Source organism: Diaphorina citri, unplaced genomic scaffold, assembly GCF_000475195.1.
Source record: "Diaphorina citri unplaced genomic scaffold, Diaci psyllid genome assembly version 1.1 scaffold463, whole genome shotgun sequence".
In the NCBI taxonomy this organism is placed as follows: domain Eukaryota; kingdom Metazoa; phylum Arthropoda; class Insecta; order Hemiptera; family Psyllidae; genus Diaphorina; species Diaphorina citri.
In genome coordinates this window covers 111,959-128,850 of record NW_007377898.1, presented here as the reverse complement: position 1 = coordinate 128,850, position 16,892 = coordinate 111,959, and the positions used below count along the sequence as shown (strand labels likewise).

General features: G+C 41.3%; 1 protein-coding gene across 1 annotated transcript in view; it reads left to right on the top strand.

Annotated features, from left to right (window-relative positions):
- Window positions 1-16,892, top strand: part of LOC103509070 (E3 ubiquitin-protein ligase Ubr3) — a 49,123-nt gene that overhangs the window by 5,442 nt on the left and 26,789 nt on the right. Inside the window, exons 2-7 of the mRNA XM_026823501.1 lie at window positions 3,293-3,506; window positions 4,020-4,148; window positions 4,607-4,739; window positions 5,149-5,278; window positions 5,766-5,899; window positions 6,426-6,654. Of these exons, the coding sequence (XP_026679302.1) occupies window positions 3,293-3,506; window positions 4,020-4,148; window positions 4,607-4,739; window positions 5,149-5,278; window positions 5,766-5,899; window positions 6,426-6,654 (969 nt within the window). The remainder of the gene's footprint in view (window positions 1-3,292; window positions 3,507-4,019; window positions 4,149-4,606; window positions 4,740-5,148; window positions 5,279-5,765; window positions 5,900-6,425; window positions 6,655-16,892) is intronic.

The window sequence follows — 16,892 nt, the reverse complement described above, 5'->3', positions numbered from 1 at the left end:
ATCAGTACTCCATTGAATCTATTCTTCAGTCCAATAAAACAAAACAAACCAAACACTTATCATATAAAACCCTCTGGGACTCTCAAAATAATCAGTGGATATTTGCCAGAGGCACTTTGATGACTTTGACCTATCTAACCCTCAGAGCAATATTTTTAGGCACTGTTAGTAGTAAAGTATGTACTTAGGTACATCATTTTATTCTTGTTGCTTCATATTTATTTTTAATGATGAGTGTTTCTGAAAAAATAAATCGAAATCCACAAAATTACGGAGTCCTCCATCGATATGATGAGTGTTCCATCGCCCCTCCTCCTCCGGATAGGAAACAGCTCGAGGCTCGCGATTGCCTGTGTCATAGCATGCCCAATATGTCCCTCATCCGATGACATACTCAGATATTTCCTTCCTCTAGGTACTCAGATACCAACCTATAGGTATACCTCTATCTCATCAAGATGAAGCATCAGGTACCATACAGTCCATACATAATTACCTATAATTGCCAATTATACTATCATCGGTACCTCGTAAGTCTTGTAACGTCATAACATGACTAACATGGGATTAGAAGACAATAACATGCAATATCTATTGGATGATGTACATGGGTGATGGCTGAAGCATATGGGACGATTTTCTGCCTATTTAAGGGCAATCATGGCCAGATACATCCATCACGTAATAGCAAGGAATAGATTTAGGTCAGCCACTCACTATCAGGTAGACCTGATCGGGTACGGCTGAAAAGGTCCGTCTGTCAGGTCTATCTGATACCTGATGAGCACACGCACCATCAGGTAGACCTGATCAGTTACGGCTGAAAAGGTCCGTCTGTCAGGTCTATCTGATACTTGATGAGGTGTACGTGTCGCTGTCGTCAGGTCTGGCTGATAGTGAGTGGCTGGCCTTAGCAACTGTCCATTTTTTGCTTGTGAGAGGCAGCTCTTTTACTGATAAGGTCGTACGTAGGTCATACTGGGCTTTTATCTTTTATGCCTCGCTAGGGTTTTCATTCACCTTCTTAATTGGACTCACGAGGCTGATGCTGAAACAACAATTAGCACGTGATATGGAAGACAGTCACCTGTGCAGACACCGAACACACATTGCGTTGCTCAGGCCCCCGAATTACGCATATAAGCCTCGGTCTACCTCTGAACTACTTGGCCTTACAGAGAAGAGGACTTAGCGAACTGTCCACAGTCTTATAGTCCATGCTATTAGAGGAAAGTTTGTTTTGAATCTGAAGCTATTGAACGATAGAGAGGAACGTTTCAATTTCAACAAGATAAGGAGAAACCGAATAGAGAGTCTTGAGGTATACAAGATATAGCCATACCTTGAAGTATAACTACAAGATACATAAGTATACCTTCTCCATACTCCACAGCTCATAGCTCTGCAGATAAAATTGTACAAGCTTGTATGAAAAGTGAAATCCATTATGAACGCGGTGGTATTGAATTTTATATTCGCATCGCTCGATCTACATCGCGTGAACGCTTTGTGTTGAGAGCTGTCTATATCATGTTCAACTGATTTCTGGCATGCTCGAGTGAGTTGACTCCTGGACTTTATTCGACTGTTTAGGCTTCATTCCACTGTATGGGCTTTATTTTACTGTCTGGGCTTTATTTGACTGGACTTTCTAGTTTGCCCTGGTTGGTAGTCATGTCTGGCGCTTGTCTCTCGTCTGATGATAAGGGAGGAGTGATCAAAAATATAATTTTGTGTGCCTACTAATCCTCCAATTTTAGCTCAAATCAGTATAGGTAGGTACTATATTTTTCTCTCTTCAGAAATTTTATTCTTAAAGAGGCGTGTAGCTTGTTGCCGAATAGAAACCCTCCCCAGGCATTAATAAGATCAAAGGATTAGCCAGCCAATCAGATCACCTGATTCAAACGATTTCGATATCCAAATATCTTACTCAAAGTATGGCCCCAGAAACAAAGAATGGGGCGCAGACAACCCATACTCTGAGAATCGCTGAATCTACGCGGTTCAATGCAGACTACGTGCATGAAGCTCTGGCATGAATTCACATGTTCATGTTGTACAGTACACCTAGGTAATATGTTATAATATGTATTCCCAGTTCACTATACCTATGTACTCCTCACATGTTGCGAATGTGAGTTTATACTTTCACTCGAAATGATACATCAGAAACTTAAAAAAAAAACTTGAATGTTGATTCGAGAATACATTGTTATTCGAATTGAATTTATTACGTTCGGTGTAATTAAATTCGCATGATTGCATGTTTAATGTTTACATTAAAAAAGGAAACATAACTACCGCACACAGACGAGTTAAAGAACATGCGGGAGTAATGGTCGATTATTATGTTTACCACTTTCATTCAATTAGATTCTTACAGTTCACTATACCTATGTACTCCTCACATGTTGCGAATGTGAGTTTATACTTTCACTCGAAATGATACATCAGAAACTTAAAAAAAACTTGAATGTTGATTCGAGAATACATTGTTATTCGAATTAAATTTATTACGTTCGGTGTAATTAAATTCGCTTGATCGCATGTTTAATGTTTACATTAAAAAAAAAACATAACTACCGCACACAGACGAGTTAAAGAACATGCGGGAGTAATGGGTAATGGTTGATTATTATGTTTACCACTTTCATTCAATTAGATTCTTCCTTCTTACAGTGGTTTTAGCTGTACTGAGTATAGGTACTTTCGGATAGGTATAAATATGTCTAGATAGGTATGGAACTGTAGACATAGATGTAATGAAGCTATTCGATTGATCTTAGCTTATAGGTACCGAAAGTGGTTGCAAACTAGTGTTGAGCAGCCCTTAGAACCTAGACGATCAATATCGTAGCAGGCTAGCAGGTAACTTTTCTCCAAAAATCTTTAGCAACAATTAAGACTTTAAGATGCGCGAACGATCTACTGAAAGGTTAAATTGCCTAATTAGACGTTAAGAGTGGTGGGTGGGGCTGAATAAGCGTTTACCTGCAAATTATAAAGCGTGGTTTTAGCGATCAAAAATTGATCATATCTCAGGATCGGTTTAGATTTTCGCAAAATTCTTTCTTATTGCACACCTAGACCATAAAACGAATATTCCTACCAAATTTCAGCTTTCTAGGTGTTGTGGTTCAGGAGCGATCAGTGTGTGAATATGAAATGTAAATGAGTGAATGGATCTTGATTTTATAATATAAGATTAGAGCATTTATTTATAAAAATGTACGTTTTAGTCGTTTTACCCTCATTGTTTAACATTTTGCCCCCTCATTTCCATTTCCAGTGCGCAAGTATGACAACGCGACCACGTGCGGCCTGGTGTGGATCGCTAACTATGTCGCCTACCGGTGCCGTACCTGCGGCATTTCCCCGTGTATGTCCCTATGTAGCGAGTGTTTCAAGCGAGCCGACCATACCGGGCATGATTTCAATATGTTCCGCAGTCAGGCCGGAGGGGCGTGTGATTGTGGCGATACAAGTGTCATGAAAGTGTCCGGGTAAGTAGAAACAACTGCTTAACTCCATACACACAAAGCCCAGTCAGCGGCTTAGGTGTAAGGTAAAACACTAGAGGATAGGTTAAGCTTCTACGAATCTACGAAGTATAACCATCAACTAGGTTCTTTTGCTGTGAACATTTATAGCTTGTATCACTGAACGCAAGACTAGCCTGTTTAGGCTGCAGAGGCAAACGGACTTTTTAATTTCTTTCGAGCAGGATAATGGATAATCAAGGTATTCTATTCTACTTTATTTATCTTATTATCCCTAAGGTAGAAACACACTACCCTCACGTGAGCTCACGTGACTTGAGGGCAGTGTAGCTTTCCTGAACGAAATTATCTACAATATTAGGAGAACACTTTGAACTACATCTTTCTGACTCCCTATAAGCTCACGTGACGTGATGTAACATGAGAGTTAGTAGTGTGTTTCTACTTTAAATATTACAAAAACAAAGGTCAAGATCCCTATTCTAACATTTCTAACGAGACCCTGTTCTATTTCAGATTCTGTGATAGACATGGTCCCAATGCTCAAGTAACGAAGCTGATGCCACCCCAGGATCTGATGTGTGTGGCTGAAGGTGTTATGCCCAGGATTATCCTGCGTCTTATACAACATCTAAGAGAGAACAGGTAAATTCCCAAACAATATCGATTCTTGGGTAAGTAGGTAATTGTTGGCCTTACGGTATCCGTACCTCCGACTCTCTCAACCTAAAGTGTTTGGATTTTCGTCAATTTTATTTGAAAGTAGGAAAAAGAAAGAAACCTCAGAAAACTTGGGTCAGAATCAGAAAACATTGAGCAATGGTAACAAATAGCACAAGATGAAATTTATGGCCATCCAAAGGGGCATTTGCTAGAGTATCATGAGCTCTCTGGAGTTACTCTTTGGAGTAATGTTAGATTAAGATAAAGGTGTGTGGTGGAGCATGAGCATGGTGACTGAAGTCCCTCGTGGTTCGTGATGGCTATAATAGAGCAAGTAGGTAAACCTAGACCATTGGCAAACGGATTGTCCCTGAAAGCATGTGGTATGTTCCAATCTACTCAACGTATCCTCGATTGTAAAACTTGCTTTCGTTTTTCAGCAAATCCGGTTCGACAGATGCTCAGCTGGTGGCACTGATGGATGCCGATGACTTTATCACCATGTTTCATGACTTTTGTAATATGGGAGCTGCCATGCGTCATGTCATGACATCCGCTCTGACTAATCCGCAAGTAAGTTACAGAATGTCCCGGGTTCGATGTCCACCAGCGAAAAAAGGCACTCGTTTAAAATGGTTACTTTGTACGACATAAAAGTAAACACAGTCCCCCTCCCCAAGTACTCCAGTTTTATTATTTTTCATGTCTTTATTTATACTCGTAACTTCTCTAGGTTGAATCTTAACTACAAAGGTGTAGTTTTTCATGTGCATATTTCTAATTTCTAGGTTAAATAAGTTAAATCTTAAATACATAGGTGTAGATAGATATACGTAAATTAATATCCTATATCCTGTGTCAAATACATGGAATATTCTTTTTACCTAATTGAATATAGGGTGGGTTGGTCTAACATAAAGACCAGTTTAAAGACCTTCATTTCTACGATCATTAACCATGTTCCCATTGATGTGTTTCGCAGGTGTATAAGAATTTGCTCAGCGGTAATTCGAATGAAGAAACGGAGTACGCTCAATATTTGGCTGAGAGTCAAAGAATCTATCAGGATGCCCTGAGATCTCTCAACCTGGAACCCCCGCCTGAGTTTAGACGTAAGTAATCTGACTGAGGACTGGTAATCCAGGGTTTCGGCTCTCTGAGAGTGTAGAACTCTCCTGGCCATTTTAGATTCGTGTAAAAAAAAGAAAGAAAATAAACAGGTTTGGACCTTTTTTATGTAGATTGCTCCTTGGAGCTCGGAAGTTGGTTAAGAAATATCTACCCCGGCCGGGCTTTAAACGCAGCTACCCGGCAATGAGAATCAGTGCTCTTAACCACTCAGCCAAAAGCTAGAGACCATCACCCCGGTGTATAGCAGATACAAAAAGACATTTTTTCTTTATTCTGCTATCGTCATTCGGCGAAAGCTACAGCCGCTACAACAACAACAACAACAACCACTCAGCCACAGAGGTAGACTTTACTACTGCTGTGTTATCTGTTTGAAGGTCTTGTTGAGTGTGGGTAGGTCCTCTGTTCTTACTTACTACATATTAGGTCTGCTTCTAACTTATCTTCCTCCTCCTTGTTGTTCCTCAGATTGTCAAGCACTACAGGAATACCTGGTTCACAACACATTTCTGGATGAGCTAGTATTCTGGACGGTCAAGTTTGAGTTTCCACAGAAAATCGTCACCCTCCTGCTCAACATGCTGCCAGATCCTGAATACAAGGTAATGTGCCCCTTCCTCTCTCCTTACTAGCTTACAACAGCTTTTGCATCATCTTATGATATCTTATCTTCTACTACTTCACCGTTTCCCGTTCAAACGAGGTCGGTATTTCGTGGCAGTCTTTTCCAGTCCGTTCTGTTATGTACCTGTGATATCCTTTGATCCTATATTAATATTCTTGACTACTCAAACTTCTTCAGTCTGGATGGACGATAATAAACAGGGAGTAGACCAGCTCGCATCGTCTAGCTTGGGTATTGTGACCAAAGTATCTAGCTGGCAGTTCAAAAAAGGTTTACATGTTACATGACTTTGAAAAAACAAACCCAACCCAAACATCAAGATGGTTGCTGATGGCATTAAAAAAATCAATCTCACATGTATGTAAGTATCCAGTTCAGGATGAGCCAGCTAAACCTGGCTGGAGGCCATCACATGATCTGGTCATTTATTTATCTCCTTCCCAACACCTAGCACTAGCACTATTATTCCTAACGCGTTTGGCTATTCCCTTGACAATTTCCAGGAGGCGTTAACTCAGGCGTTCGTGCTTCACTACAGTCGCATTGCTATGATGTTAGAACGATCCACAGACCCAGACACTCTGTCCAATAGAGTGGTCCATGTATCTGTACAACTGTTTTCTAACGAAGCCTTGGCCTTTAGAATGACAGAACAGTACTATCTGCTTCACATTATGGTGATATCACTCAAGTTTATGATGAGCAAGATCCTAATAGCCAATACATTGCATAGTAAGTTTTTTTTTCAAGTTAGATAAGATAGAGGGATTAATTAAACTCTGGCCAAAAAAGCAAACTTCATGGCCGAGTGGCCAACACACTAAACTTGCACAGCGGAAGTCCTGGATTCAATTCCCGACAGAGTCGACCCCTCTGAGAGCCCCGGGCCCCGCCCACCCCGCCTATGGGGACCCTAGACGTGTCCTAGGCACTCGCCTCTTCCACTCTGTAGTGTGGATAGGTCTGTACAAGGCGGTGCACTTCCATTCTGTATCGGAACATGTGATGGCACTCATAGTGTTTCTATTGGAGATGACTGTGGACTTCACCCTGCGCGACTCTACACAGCAGTATTCTGGACAGGTAGGACCTTCCCCCCATTTATAACTATTATTATTATTTTTATTTTATTATTATTTTTTTTTTCAGGAATTAAAGATAGTTTGTATTTTTTTTTTTCTTTTTATCCTGGGCAGGTGGGCCTTCTTTTCTACTTTTTCTAGAGTTTTACCCCAAAAGATGTATCAACTTTATCAACCTCCTTTTGGTTTTTGTTCTGGATAGGTAGACCTTATCCCCTTGTGTTATTATTTTAAAGAGTTTTCTCCCAAAACTCCATACGAATTTTTCGACCCAGGCGGGAATTGAACCCTGGTCTTACAGGTTGCGAGTTGCACTCAGGTGCAGTGAACACTACGTTTCAACTTTCTCAGGCCAGCTACTGTACTCACACTCAGACTGTTTGACAGTGGAACGTGTGTGGGGGAAAAAGCCCGAGATTCACGTCTATCAGACCGTCTGAAAAACTATTTTACTTAGGTTATGTTTAACAGTGGATACTTACAAGTCTAACACCCATATTTATGAACAAAATGCTGGCTCTTAAGTTCGTGCTAAGCATAGTCTCAAGGCATTTGATTGGTCAATTTTGACATGAGACTGATCTAAGAACAATCATTCTTGTTCATAAATACGAGTGTTAGGTATTATCCCGACTGGTCTGAGCGTCTGAAAGACCTAGGTCTGAACCTCACACGATCTGATTCTCTGTATTGTCTGTAAATGAGTTCATAAGTTCTAACTTCTTCTTGTTGTCAGGTGTGCTCTTCCACTAGAACGGAGAGACGTGACGTGAAGGATTTGGATCTGGCTGGTTGGTACGATACTGATTGGCTGTCGGAGAACCTCCGCACTGTCATTGGCTCCATAGCTCTCACTCCCGAGCCTAATGTTACCTTTGATGATTCTGACAGTAAGTTGAGATAGAACTGTTTTGCCCTTTGCTGACCTTATCCTGAACAGATGAGGTTTGTTCTCCGAGTGGCTGGATTTGTCCTAATTTGTTCTCCTCTCTTCCATTCCGGAACTATGAGACCTCAGTAGTTACATTTGCTTCTGTGTAACCTCTTTTAAGTTTCCACCCATATTCGGTAATGTAAACCTTTACCCTTGACAAATGTAATGTGTCTGAAGGCATGTGATGTGTTCCAATCAACTCGACTTTTAGAAGTTAAAACTTGAAACTCACTCTCTTCGTTCAAGCTTTGTTTTTTCCTCATCCATGGCACAAGCTTTGCTTCCGCAGGTATACCATTTATATGAATTTTTAATGTTCTGTTGTTAAGTAGGGATAGTAATAAATGGAAACTTGATAAGTAAATTAAATTAATAATTTCCAGGTGAGGAGGACTGGTGTCGCGTTTGGTCCACCTCATTGGTTGCTTCTAACTCCAGTCCAGCCGGCCTACTCAATCTCTCGTCCAATCAGATTGCAGTAATAGCCTCGGGGAGTGGCTTAGGAGAATCGTCAGGGGGCGGAGTCAGCGAGACCGCTCTGGCCAATAGCAGCGAAGAGAACGCTATGGAGGTTGTGCAGAGTTTGGCCACTCGGCCTGATGCGAGTTCTGGTGAGTTTGGGACTCCCTATTGTTCGTGTTTATTATAAAGTATCCCTTTCGTCTCGGGTTCTTTGATGTTATTTAACGTCAACCAATCAACACCAACAGATTGCTAATAACAGAATCAAAGGAAGTATAATTTCCTCTAGTGTAAAACTGCTTCATCGTCTGAGAAGTAGGCTGTGTCGTTTAGGCAACCCATACTTTGTTCAGTCCGTCATTAAATTTTATTGATTGTTTCTCTCTATTTGCACTCTAAGCAACAAGGCCGTGTATGGCAGTGTACAACCACAGAGAAAATGGACTCGTAAAAAAAGACACGTAAAAAATGTCACGTTTAGCTTATTTTTAGATTTTCTATGTGGGAACAGAAAACTTTAGTCACTTCTGCAAGGTAAGGTATACTCTCCTCTAATCAGTAAAGAATAGTGTGAATAAATCCTCTCTTTTTTTGTCCTACTGTCAATCTGTCAACAAATTCATTCCTTCCACTTGTTCTCAGCTCCCTCCTCCAGTTCCAGCATCGTTCAGTCCTCCCCCACCCCAAGCAGCGACTCCCCCTCAGTCTCGAACCCGGTACCTCGCGCTGTCATGGCGGGTAACGAGGTCATCCTATCCTCCTACCCCAGGGGCGAACCCAGGCCGCCCGGGACCCCTGGACTAGTGGATGTGGTACCCCGACTGACTACTTCGAGTCCCGGACTGAATGGAAATGGCATACCGAGGCTACAGGGCAGCAACGATGTGATCCCGCGCCTGCCCCATCATCACCACAAGGTCATGCCGTACATGGGAAAGCGAAGGAATCAGGTGAGTTAACATCTCAATATGTATTGTTTTGAAAAAATAATATCTATTTTTTTTTTTTTTTTTTTTTTCTAATTATGCGCTTTAACCCTTTGTGGCGACGCGCCGTAGCATTATATTATACAATACGGTGGAATAGGTCCAATTTGTTCAGGTAATCCATGACGGAGTTCACACTGGCGGGTGAATTAACTTTCATTTTACCTTAGGTAGGTCCTTGTATCTTTACTTCTTTATTCAACCCATCACAAGCACAATGTACTTGGAGCTGAATCCTCCTCGTCTAAAACCTAAGCGTGACAGCTAATGATTGAGTCGACTGAGGATTAATCAGGTCAGGTGCATGGCATTCATTTCAATCGTGATCTTTTCTTTTCTAAAGAGAGTATTACGCAGGGTATTGATGGTTTTCACAACTACAGTTGAAATGTTTTGACTTTGGCTTGTTACTAGCGCATAACTTGTTAACCGTCATTCCTAGAGAGCTCGTATGTACAACAATCGATTTCTCGTAAAAAAATTACATAGGAAAGACTCCTTGGTCATCTTAAATTAAATACTCCTCGTGTTGTCCAAAAACTATGTTGAAATATTTGGAGATATCCCAGAGAGGGACCAGGAACAGAGAACCTTCCAACCTGAAAGCAGAAGAGAGAATGAGCTCTGACAAAAACCTAGGTATAAAGAAACCTCCCCTTGACCCCCTACTACCAAAAATAAAAGTAGGGGAACAGGGGAAATGTAGGGGTTTGAGGGGAGGTTTCTCCTACATTTTGACCATGGCTTTGGAGATTCCTCTGTGATAATTTAGGTAGTAGTTACATTGTCTTATTAGCTATTTCTACCCGTTGTTTGTTCACTATATCCGCGGTTTGTTCGCGGTATCCTCGGTTTTTTCACGTTTTCCGCGGTTTATTTGCGGTATCCGCGGTTTGTTCGCGATATCCGCGGTTTGTTCGCGATATCCGCGGTTTGTTCGCGATATCCGCGGTTTGTTCGCGATATCCGCGGTTTGTTCGCGGTATCCTCGCTTTTTTCACGTTTTCCGCGGTTTATTCGCGGTATCCGCGGTTTGTTCACGGTATCCGCGGTTTGTTCGCGATATCCGCGGTTTGTTTACGATATCCGCGGTTTGTTCGCGATATCCGCGGTTTGTTCGCGTTATCCGCGGTTTGTTCACGGTATCCGCGGTTTGTTCGCGGTATCCGCGGTTTGTTCGCGGTATCCGCGGTTTGTTCGCGATATTCGCGGTTTGTTCGCGATATTCGCGGTTTGTTCGCGATATCCGCGGTTTGTTCGCGGCATCCGCGATTTGTTCGCGGCATCCGCGATTTGTTCGCGATATCCGCGGTTTGTTCGCGATATCCGCGGTTTGTTCGCGGCATCCGCGATTTGTTCGCGGCATCCGCGATTTGTTCGCGATATCCGCGGTTTGTTCGCGATATCCGCGGTTTGTTCGCGATATCCGCGGTTTATTCGCGGTATCCGCGGTTTGTTCGCGATATCCGCGGTTTATTCGCGATATCCGCGGTTTATTCGCGGTATTCGCGGTTTGTTCGCGGCATCTGCGATTTGTTCGCGGCATCTGCGATTTGTTCGCGGCATTTGCGATTTGTTCGCGGCATCCGCGATTTCTTCGCGGCATCCGCGATTTGTTCGCGGCATCCGCGATTTGTTCGCGGTATCCGCGGTTTGTTCGGGGTATCCGCGATTTGTTCATGGTATCCCCTATCTGTTTGGGATACCCCTTACCTTTTATAAGGCAGGTGCCCTACCCTCCAAGCTAAGAGTTTAAGGTTAGGTTTAAGAATTTTGGTTTATTTTTTTATTTTTTATTTATAATTTTGTTCACAATTTGTTTTATACATAACACTTTCTCAAGTTGCGATGGTAACTTCTAAGAGAGTGGGTCTTTTCGAACCGACTAACAACTCTGTGTTTTCTCCTAATGATGTTTCCAGCCCAACTCTGCCAATTTCACGAGCATTGGGAACGATCAAACCATCGAGGCTAACGAGAGCATCATATCACTCCTTCTCAAGCTGCACTCCCATCTGAGTGGCACTCCGGATTCATTCACTCCAGATCCGAGTGATGTTCAGAACGAGTCCCGAGTGGGAGATGGAGCGTTCTTCGTGGCCAAAGTGCTCAATCGAATTATGGCACTAGATGAACTGTGCAAGTAAGTGAGCACTGAGCAGCACAATTAAAACTGGAAATTTCAAATCAGATTAATCAGTGTTGCAGTGAACTGTATAAATAAATAGAGGAATGTTAGATCTGGAGGAAATAGTGAATGAGTTATAAAAGAGAGACTCTTTTTCAGTGAACTATTCAGTCAGTGAGCCAGATCCTAAATCTCTATGCCTATAGGGAGTTGAATAGAGCGTTACATGTTTTAGAATCTAACGTGTTGACTGAGTGAGTTGTAAAAAAGAGTAGTTCTTTTTTATAACTCACTTGAACTCACTCACTTTCACACATCTCTGGTACCCTCAGGGGTACGCGTACCCTCGGTTGGGAACCGCTAATCTATAGCAATATGATGACAAAGGCATTGTTGTATTATAGTCATAGAAAAAATATTTCTTTGTGACAGTTTTTTTAAAAAAAAAAAAAAAAAAAAAAAAAATCCCTTGTTGTAACTCACTTACTCCGTCACTCACTCTTTACGTCCTTAGGCATCTCTATTGGGTACTCAACTACTTGTAATCTATGTAAAGATAGGATAAGAGAAAGCCAGCCGTTCCGAGAACGAACATTTTTAATAATTCTCTCGTCTTTGTTTCTCATTCCAGACAAAGTGTGCTGAGTACGAGAGAGAAGCTGTGGCCCCGTCAGCCTGAGGAGACAGAGGCAGAAAGGAAGGGCAGAGAGGAGCGAGAGAGAAACGAGAGGAGAAGGAGAGCGAAAGAGAGACAACAGAAGCTGATGGAAGAGTTTGCGGACAAGCAGAAGCAGTTTATGGAGAAAGCCATTCCGTATTATCATTCTCATTTCTATTCTATTCTATCCCCATGGCTTACCTACTAGTTCAGTCCGTATTATCATTCTCATTTCTATTCTATTCTATCCCCATGGCTTACCTACTAGTTCAGTCCGTATTATCATTCTCATTTCTATTCTATTCTATCCCCATGGCTTACCTACTAGTTCAGTCCGTATTATCATTCTCATTTCTATTCTATTCTATCCCCATGGCTTACCTACTAGTTCAGTCCGTATTATCATTCTCATTTCTATTCTATTCTATCCCCATGGCTTACCTACTAGTTCAGTCCGTATTATCATTCTCATTTCTATTCTATTCTATCCCCATGGCTTACCTACTAGTTCAGTCCGTATTATCATTCTCATTTCTATTCTATTCTATCCCCATGGCTTACCTACTAGTTCAGTCCGTATTATCATTCTCATTTCTATTCTATTCTATCCCCATGGCTTACCTACTAGTTCAGTCCGTATTATCATTCTCATTTCTATTCTATTCTATCCCCATGGCTTACCTACTAGTTCAGTCCGTATTATCATTCTCATTTCTATTCTATTCTATCCCCATGGCTTACCTACTAGTTCAGTCCGTATTATCATTCTCATTTCTATTCTATTCTATCCCCATGGCTTACCTACTAGTTCAGTCCGTATTATCATTCTCATTTCTATTCTATTCTATCCCCATGGCTTACCTACTAGTTCAGTCCGTATTATCATTCTCATTTCTATTCTATTCTATCCCCATGGCTTACCTACTAGTTCAGTCCGTATTATCATTCTCATTTCTATTCTATTCTATCCCCATGGCTTACCTACTAGTTCAGTCCGTATTATCATTCTCATTTCTATTCTATTCTATCCCCATGGCTTACCTACTAGTTCAGTCCGTATTATCATTCTCATTTCTATTCTATTCTATCCCCATGGCTTACCTACTAGTTCAGTCCGTATTATCATTCTCATTTCTATTCTATTCTATCCCCATGGCTTACCTACTAGTTCAGTCCGTATTATCATTCTCATTTCTATTCTATTCTATCCCCATGGCTTACCTACTAGTTCAGTCCGTATTATCATTCTCATTTCTATTCTATTCTATCCCCATGGCTTACCTACTAGTTCAGTCAGTATCATTCTCATTTCAGCTGGATACCGTAGGAGATGCCCTTGGCCAGGCCCTCGAAGATTATACCTCCGGCAAAACCCTCACCACAGAGCAACTTCTCAAGCTGTTCGCTCTCAATGGCGTTACCATAGTAACCGAGCAGCCTAGCGACGCGACCACGAACTATGCTGTGTTCACACCTTATCCACCTCGTTGAACCTAGCCATGAAGCGACCCTGGTGGATAAAATTTGAAACACAAGCTGCGTTATATTTCGCGGTTTGCTGCAGATTTCGGCGTGTGGCATTCAGTCGATTGTTGAGATTGTCTGTGATGTGAGGAGCTATGGTCTCTGGTGTGATTGGTTTGGGCTGTTCAGGTTTAGTCTAGTCTATAGTGTAGGATAGATAGGTTAACAACACTTTTTTTTTTTTTTTTTTTTTTTTTTTTTTTTTTTTCAAGAGGCTTTTCATCCCTAAATTGAAGAAAAAGACAGGATAGGAGAAAGCAAGACGAACTACAAGAGAACAAACCTTATGCCTTACCTGTTAAGATAAGCCTTATTGTTAGGATAGGTCTGACTGGGGAACTTTCAACAGGGAGGATACCAGCCTGAAATTCCCCTTGCTAAAGAAATAGCAAAGGTTGAGTGCGAAGGGCATCCACTCGTAAAATCGTAAAATTTGTAGCCAGAACCAAATGTCAGCCCAAAGCAATCATTCTAGGGCTGATTGAGAGGCTGACGAAAAACGCCGACCTCGTCAGAACACGGGAAAGGCGAAGAAAAGAAGTTCTATGCCCTCAACTGTAGAGGCTCTGCATGTGTTTATCCTTTTCTAATCTCTTTTCTCACATGTCTAATCTATTTTCTCATTTTCTACTCTATTTTCTCATATTACTAATCTAATTTCTCATATTTCCAATCTATTTTCTCGTTTCAGATGAAGAGATGGAGTGGGATGAAGATGAACATTCACAGAAGGAAACGAGCAAGAAAGAGTACGACTGTGTTATATGCAACCAAACTTCGCCTAGTACTAATGAAAACCCTATGGGACTTGTTGTTCTTATGCAGGTAAGTTATATGCAACAAATATGGGGGCACGGTTGGTCCAGTGGTAACGCGCTTGCTTGCCATGCAGAAGGTCCCGGGTTCGAATCCCACCGTCAACAAAAAATTGTACTCGATTGCAAATATTTCAACGTGTTACTTTCTGGTGTTCTTGTGTTGACCCAGCATCTAAATGGGAAGTAATGTAAAATCGAAAAATCAAATCAAGAATAATGATAAACTGAATAGTACTGATTTTCTTTAAATCGAATAAACTACGGGCGAAAAAATTCCCGAAGGGACGGACCCAGCTTGTTTACTATTCAAATTCACTTCTTTCATTTTTAAAATTAAGTCAAATCCCATTTGCTTATTTTCCAGGCTACCAGTGTGCTAGGACACAAGCGTCGCACACAAGGCCCTGTCCTGCTTCCTACCTCGGATGAAGAACGACAGAATCTAAGACGAGATGAAACCCTGGCGTGTGAATTCGACAAGCGAGTTGAAGAACTTGAACGAAACTTCGAAAGGGTGAGAATAACTGGTTTTCTCTCTTCTAAACTCTTCCTGTACAAAATTTCATCAACAAAGAGGTGCTCTATTAATCTGTTAGCAATGGGACAACTTGTTCTAGCTGACAGTCTAAATAAAGCACTACTTAAACTTGTATATCTCGCTAATATCTTCGGGAATCGAACTTGAAACTCCGAATTCAATCTTAGGGGAAAAAAAAACCTTCACAAACTCCTCATAAAATTACAGAGACATTCATCCAGATGTTAGGTCTGATAGTTTTTCTGGGACGAGTGAACATTTATAGGGGGAGGTGGGGTTATTCTTACCATTTTTTCTCCATAATAGTTTTACCTAAGTGAATACATATTTCTCCAAAGGCAATTGAAAATACGTTCAAAACTTGAACGGTCAATATTAGAGCCTGTAAGTCGGAAACCAGTTCAAAATTTGACTTTGGCTCTATCTTGTTGATATCTGAAACATTTGTTTATAGTTTATGGATAGAAACCATTCATAAAATTTACTGACGATCTGCCCAATGATTGGGTTGCCAAAACGACACAGCATACTTCTCAGGCAACAAAGCTGGTCGTATTTATGTTAGCTACATAGTTCATTTGATGTTGAGCCAAGGATTTACTTAAATGAAACCGAGTGGAAGGTTTACGCAAATTAAATGAAATGAAGTGAAAGGTTTACGCAAATTAAATTAAATGAAGTGAAAGGTTTACGCAAATTAAATTAAATGAAGTGAAAGGTTTACGCAAATTATATGAAATGAAGGGAAAGGTTTACGCAAATTAAATGAAATGAAGTGAAAGGTTTACGCAAATTATTTAAAATAAAATGAAAGGTTTACGCAAATTAAATGTAATGAAGAGAAAGGTTTACGCAAATTAAACGAAATAAAGTGAAACGTTTACGCAAATTATTTGAAATTAAGTGAAATGTTTACGCAGATTAAATGAAATGACACGAAAGGTTTCCTCAACATCCACACTACATCATGACTTTCTTTACGTACCGATAATGGACCATTTGAGTTTCAGTGAGGTATGCACCAGTAGCAATGTCTGTATAGAAGATGAGCTCATCAAATCCATCTCTATGTTCAGCTCCCAACAGCTTGACAAATTCTCCTAGCATTTCATACTGACTTGCTGGGAACGTAGGGAATATAATCACTTCCATATTTCGATATGATTCGTCCAAATTCAAAATTCTGCTTTTCCATTGGCTATTACACTTGTAAGATACTTTTCCATACTTTGGTGTTTGGTGATTTAGGGCACTGCCCTTCTTCTTCGTCACTCACTCCCCTCCCATCAGTCTTATAGGACCAGCAACTCTTAACACTATAAGCTGTGACCTGTTGTCCATACCTAGTCGAGGACCGTCGATGGACGAGGCGAATCTGTGTTGTCGAGGCAGCGCGGACAGTTTCGGTCGACACCGATCGACGGCAGCCGACTATGTGAGGACACATTTTCGTCACTCACCCCCCTCCCCTCAGTCTTATAGGACCAGCAACTCTTAACACTGAAGCTGTGACCTGTTGTCCATACCTAGTCGAGGACCATCGATGGACGAGGTAAATCTATGTTGTCGAGGCAGCGCGGACAGTTTCAGTCGACACCGATCGACGGCAGCCGACTATGTGAGGACACAGCTTGAGAATCACGTACCCTTCACCCATCTAGATGGCAACCACGCACAATGTTGCTTAACTTCAATGATCCACTCCAAGGCTTAGGTGTAGGGACAAACAGCCCTAAAGGTTTGGTTAACCCATAAGAGCCGATTTTTTTTTTATTTCGGTTTCGTTGGATCTTGCTGAAATTTAACCGCTTCTAACTCCGGACCGGTACTGAGTAAATAT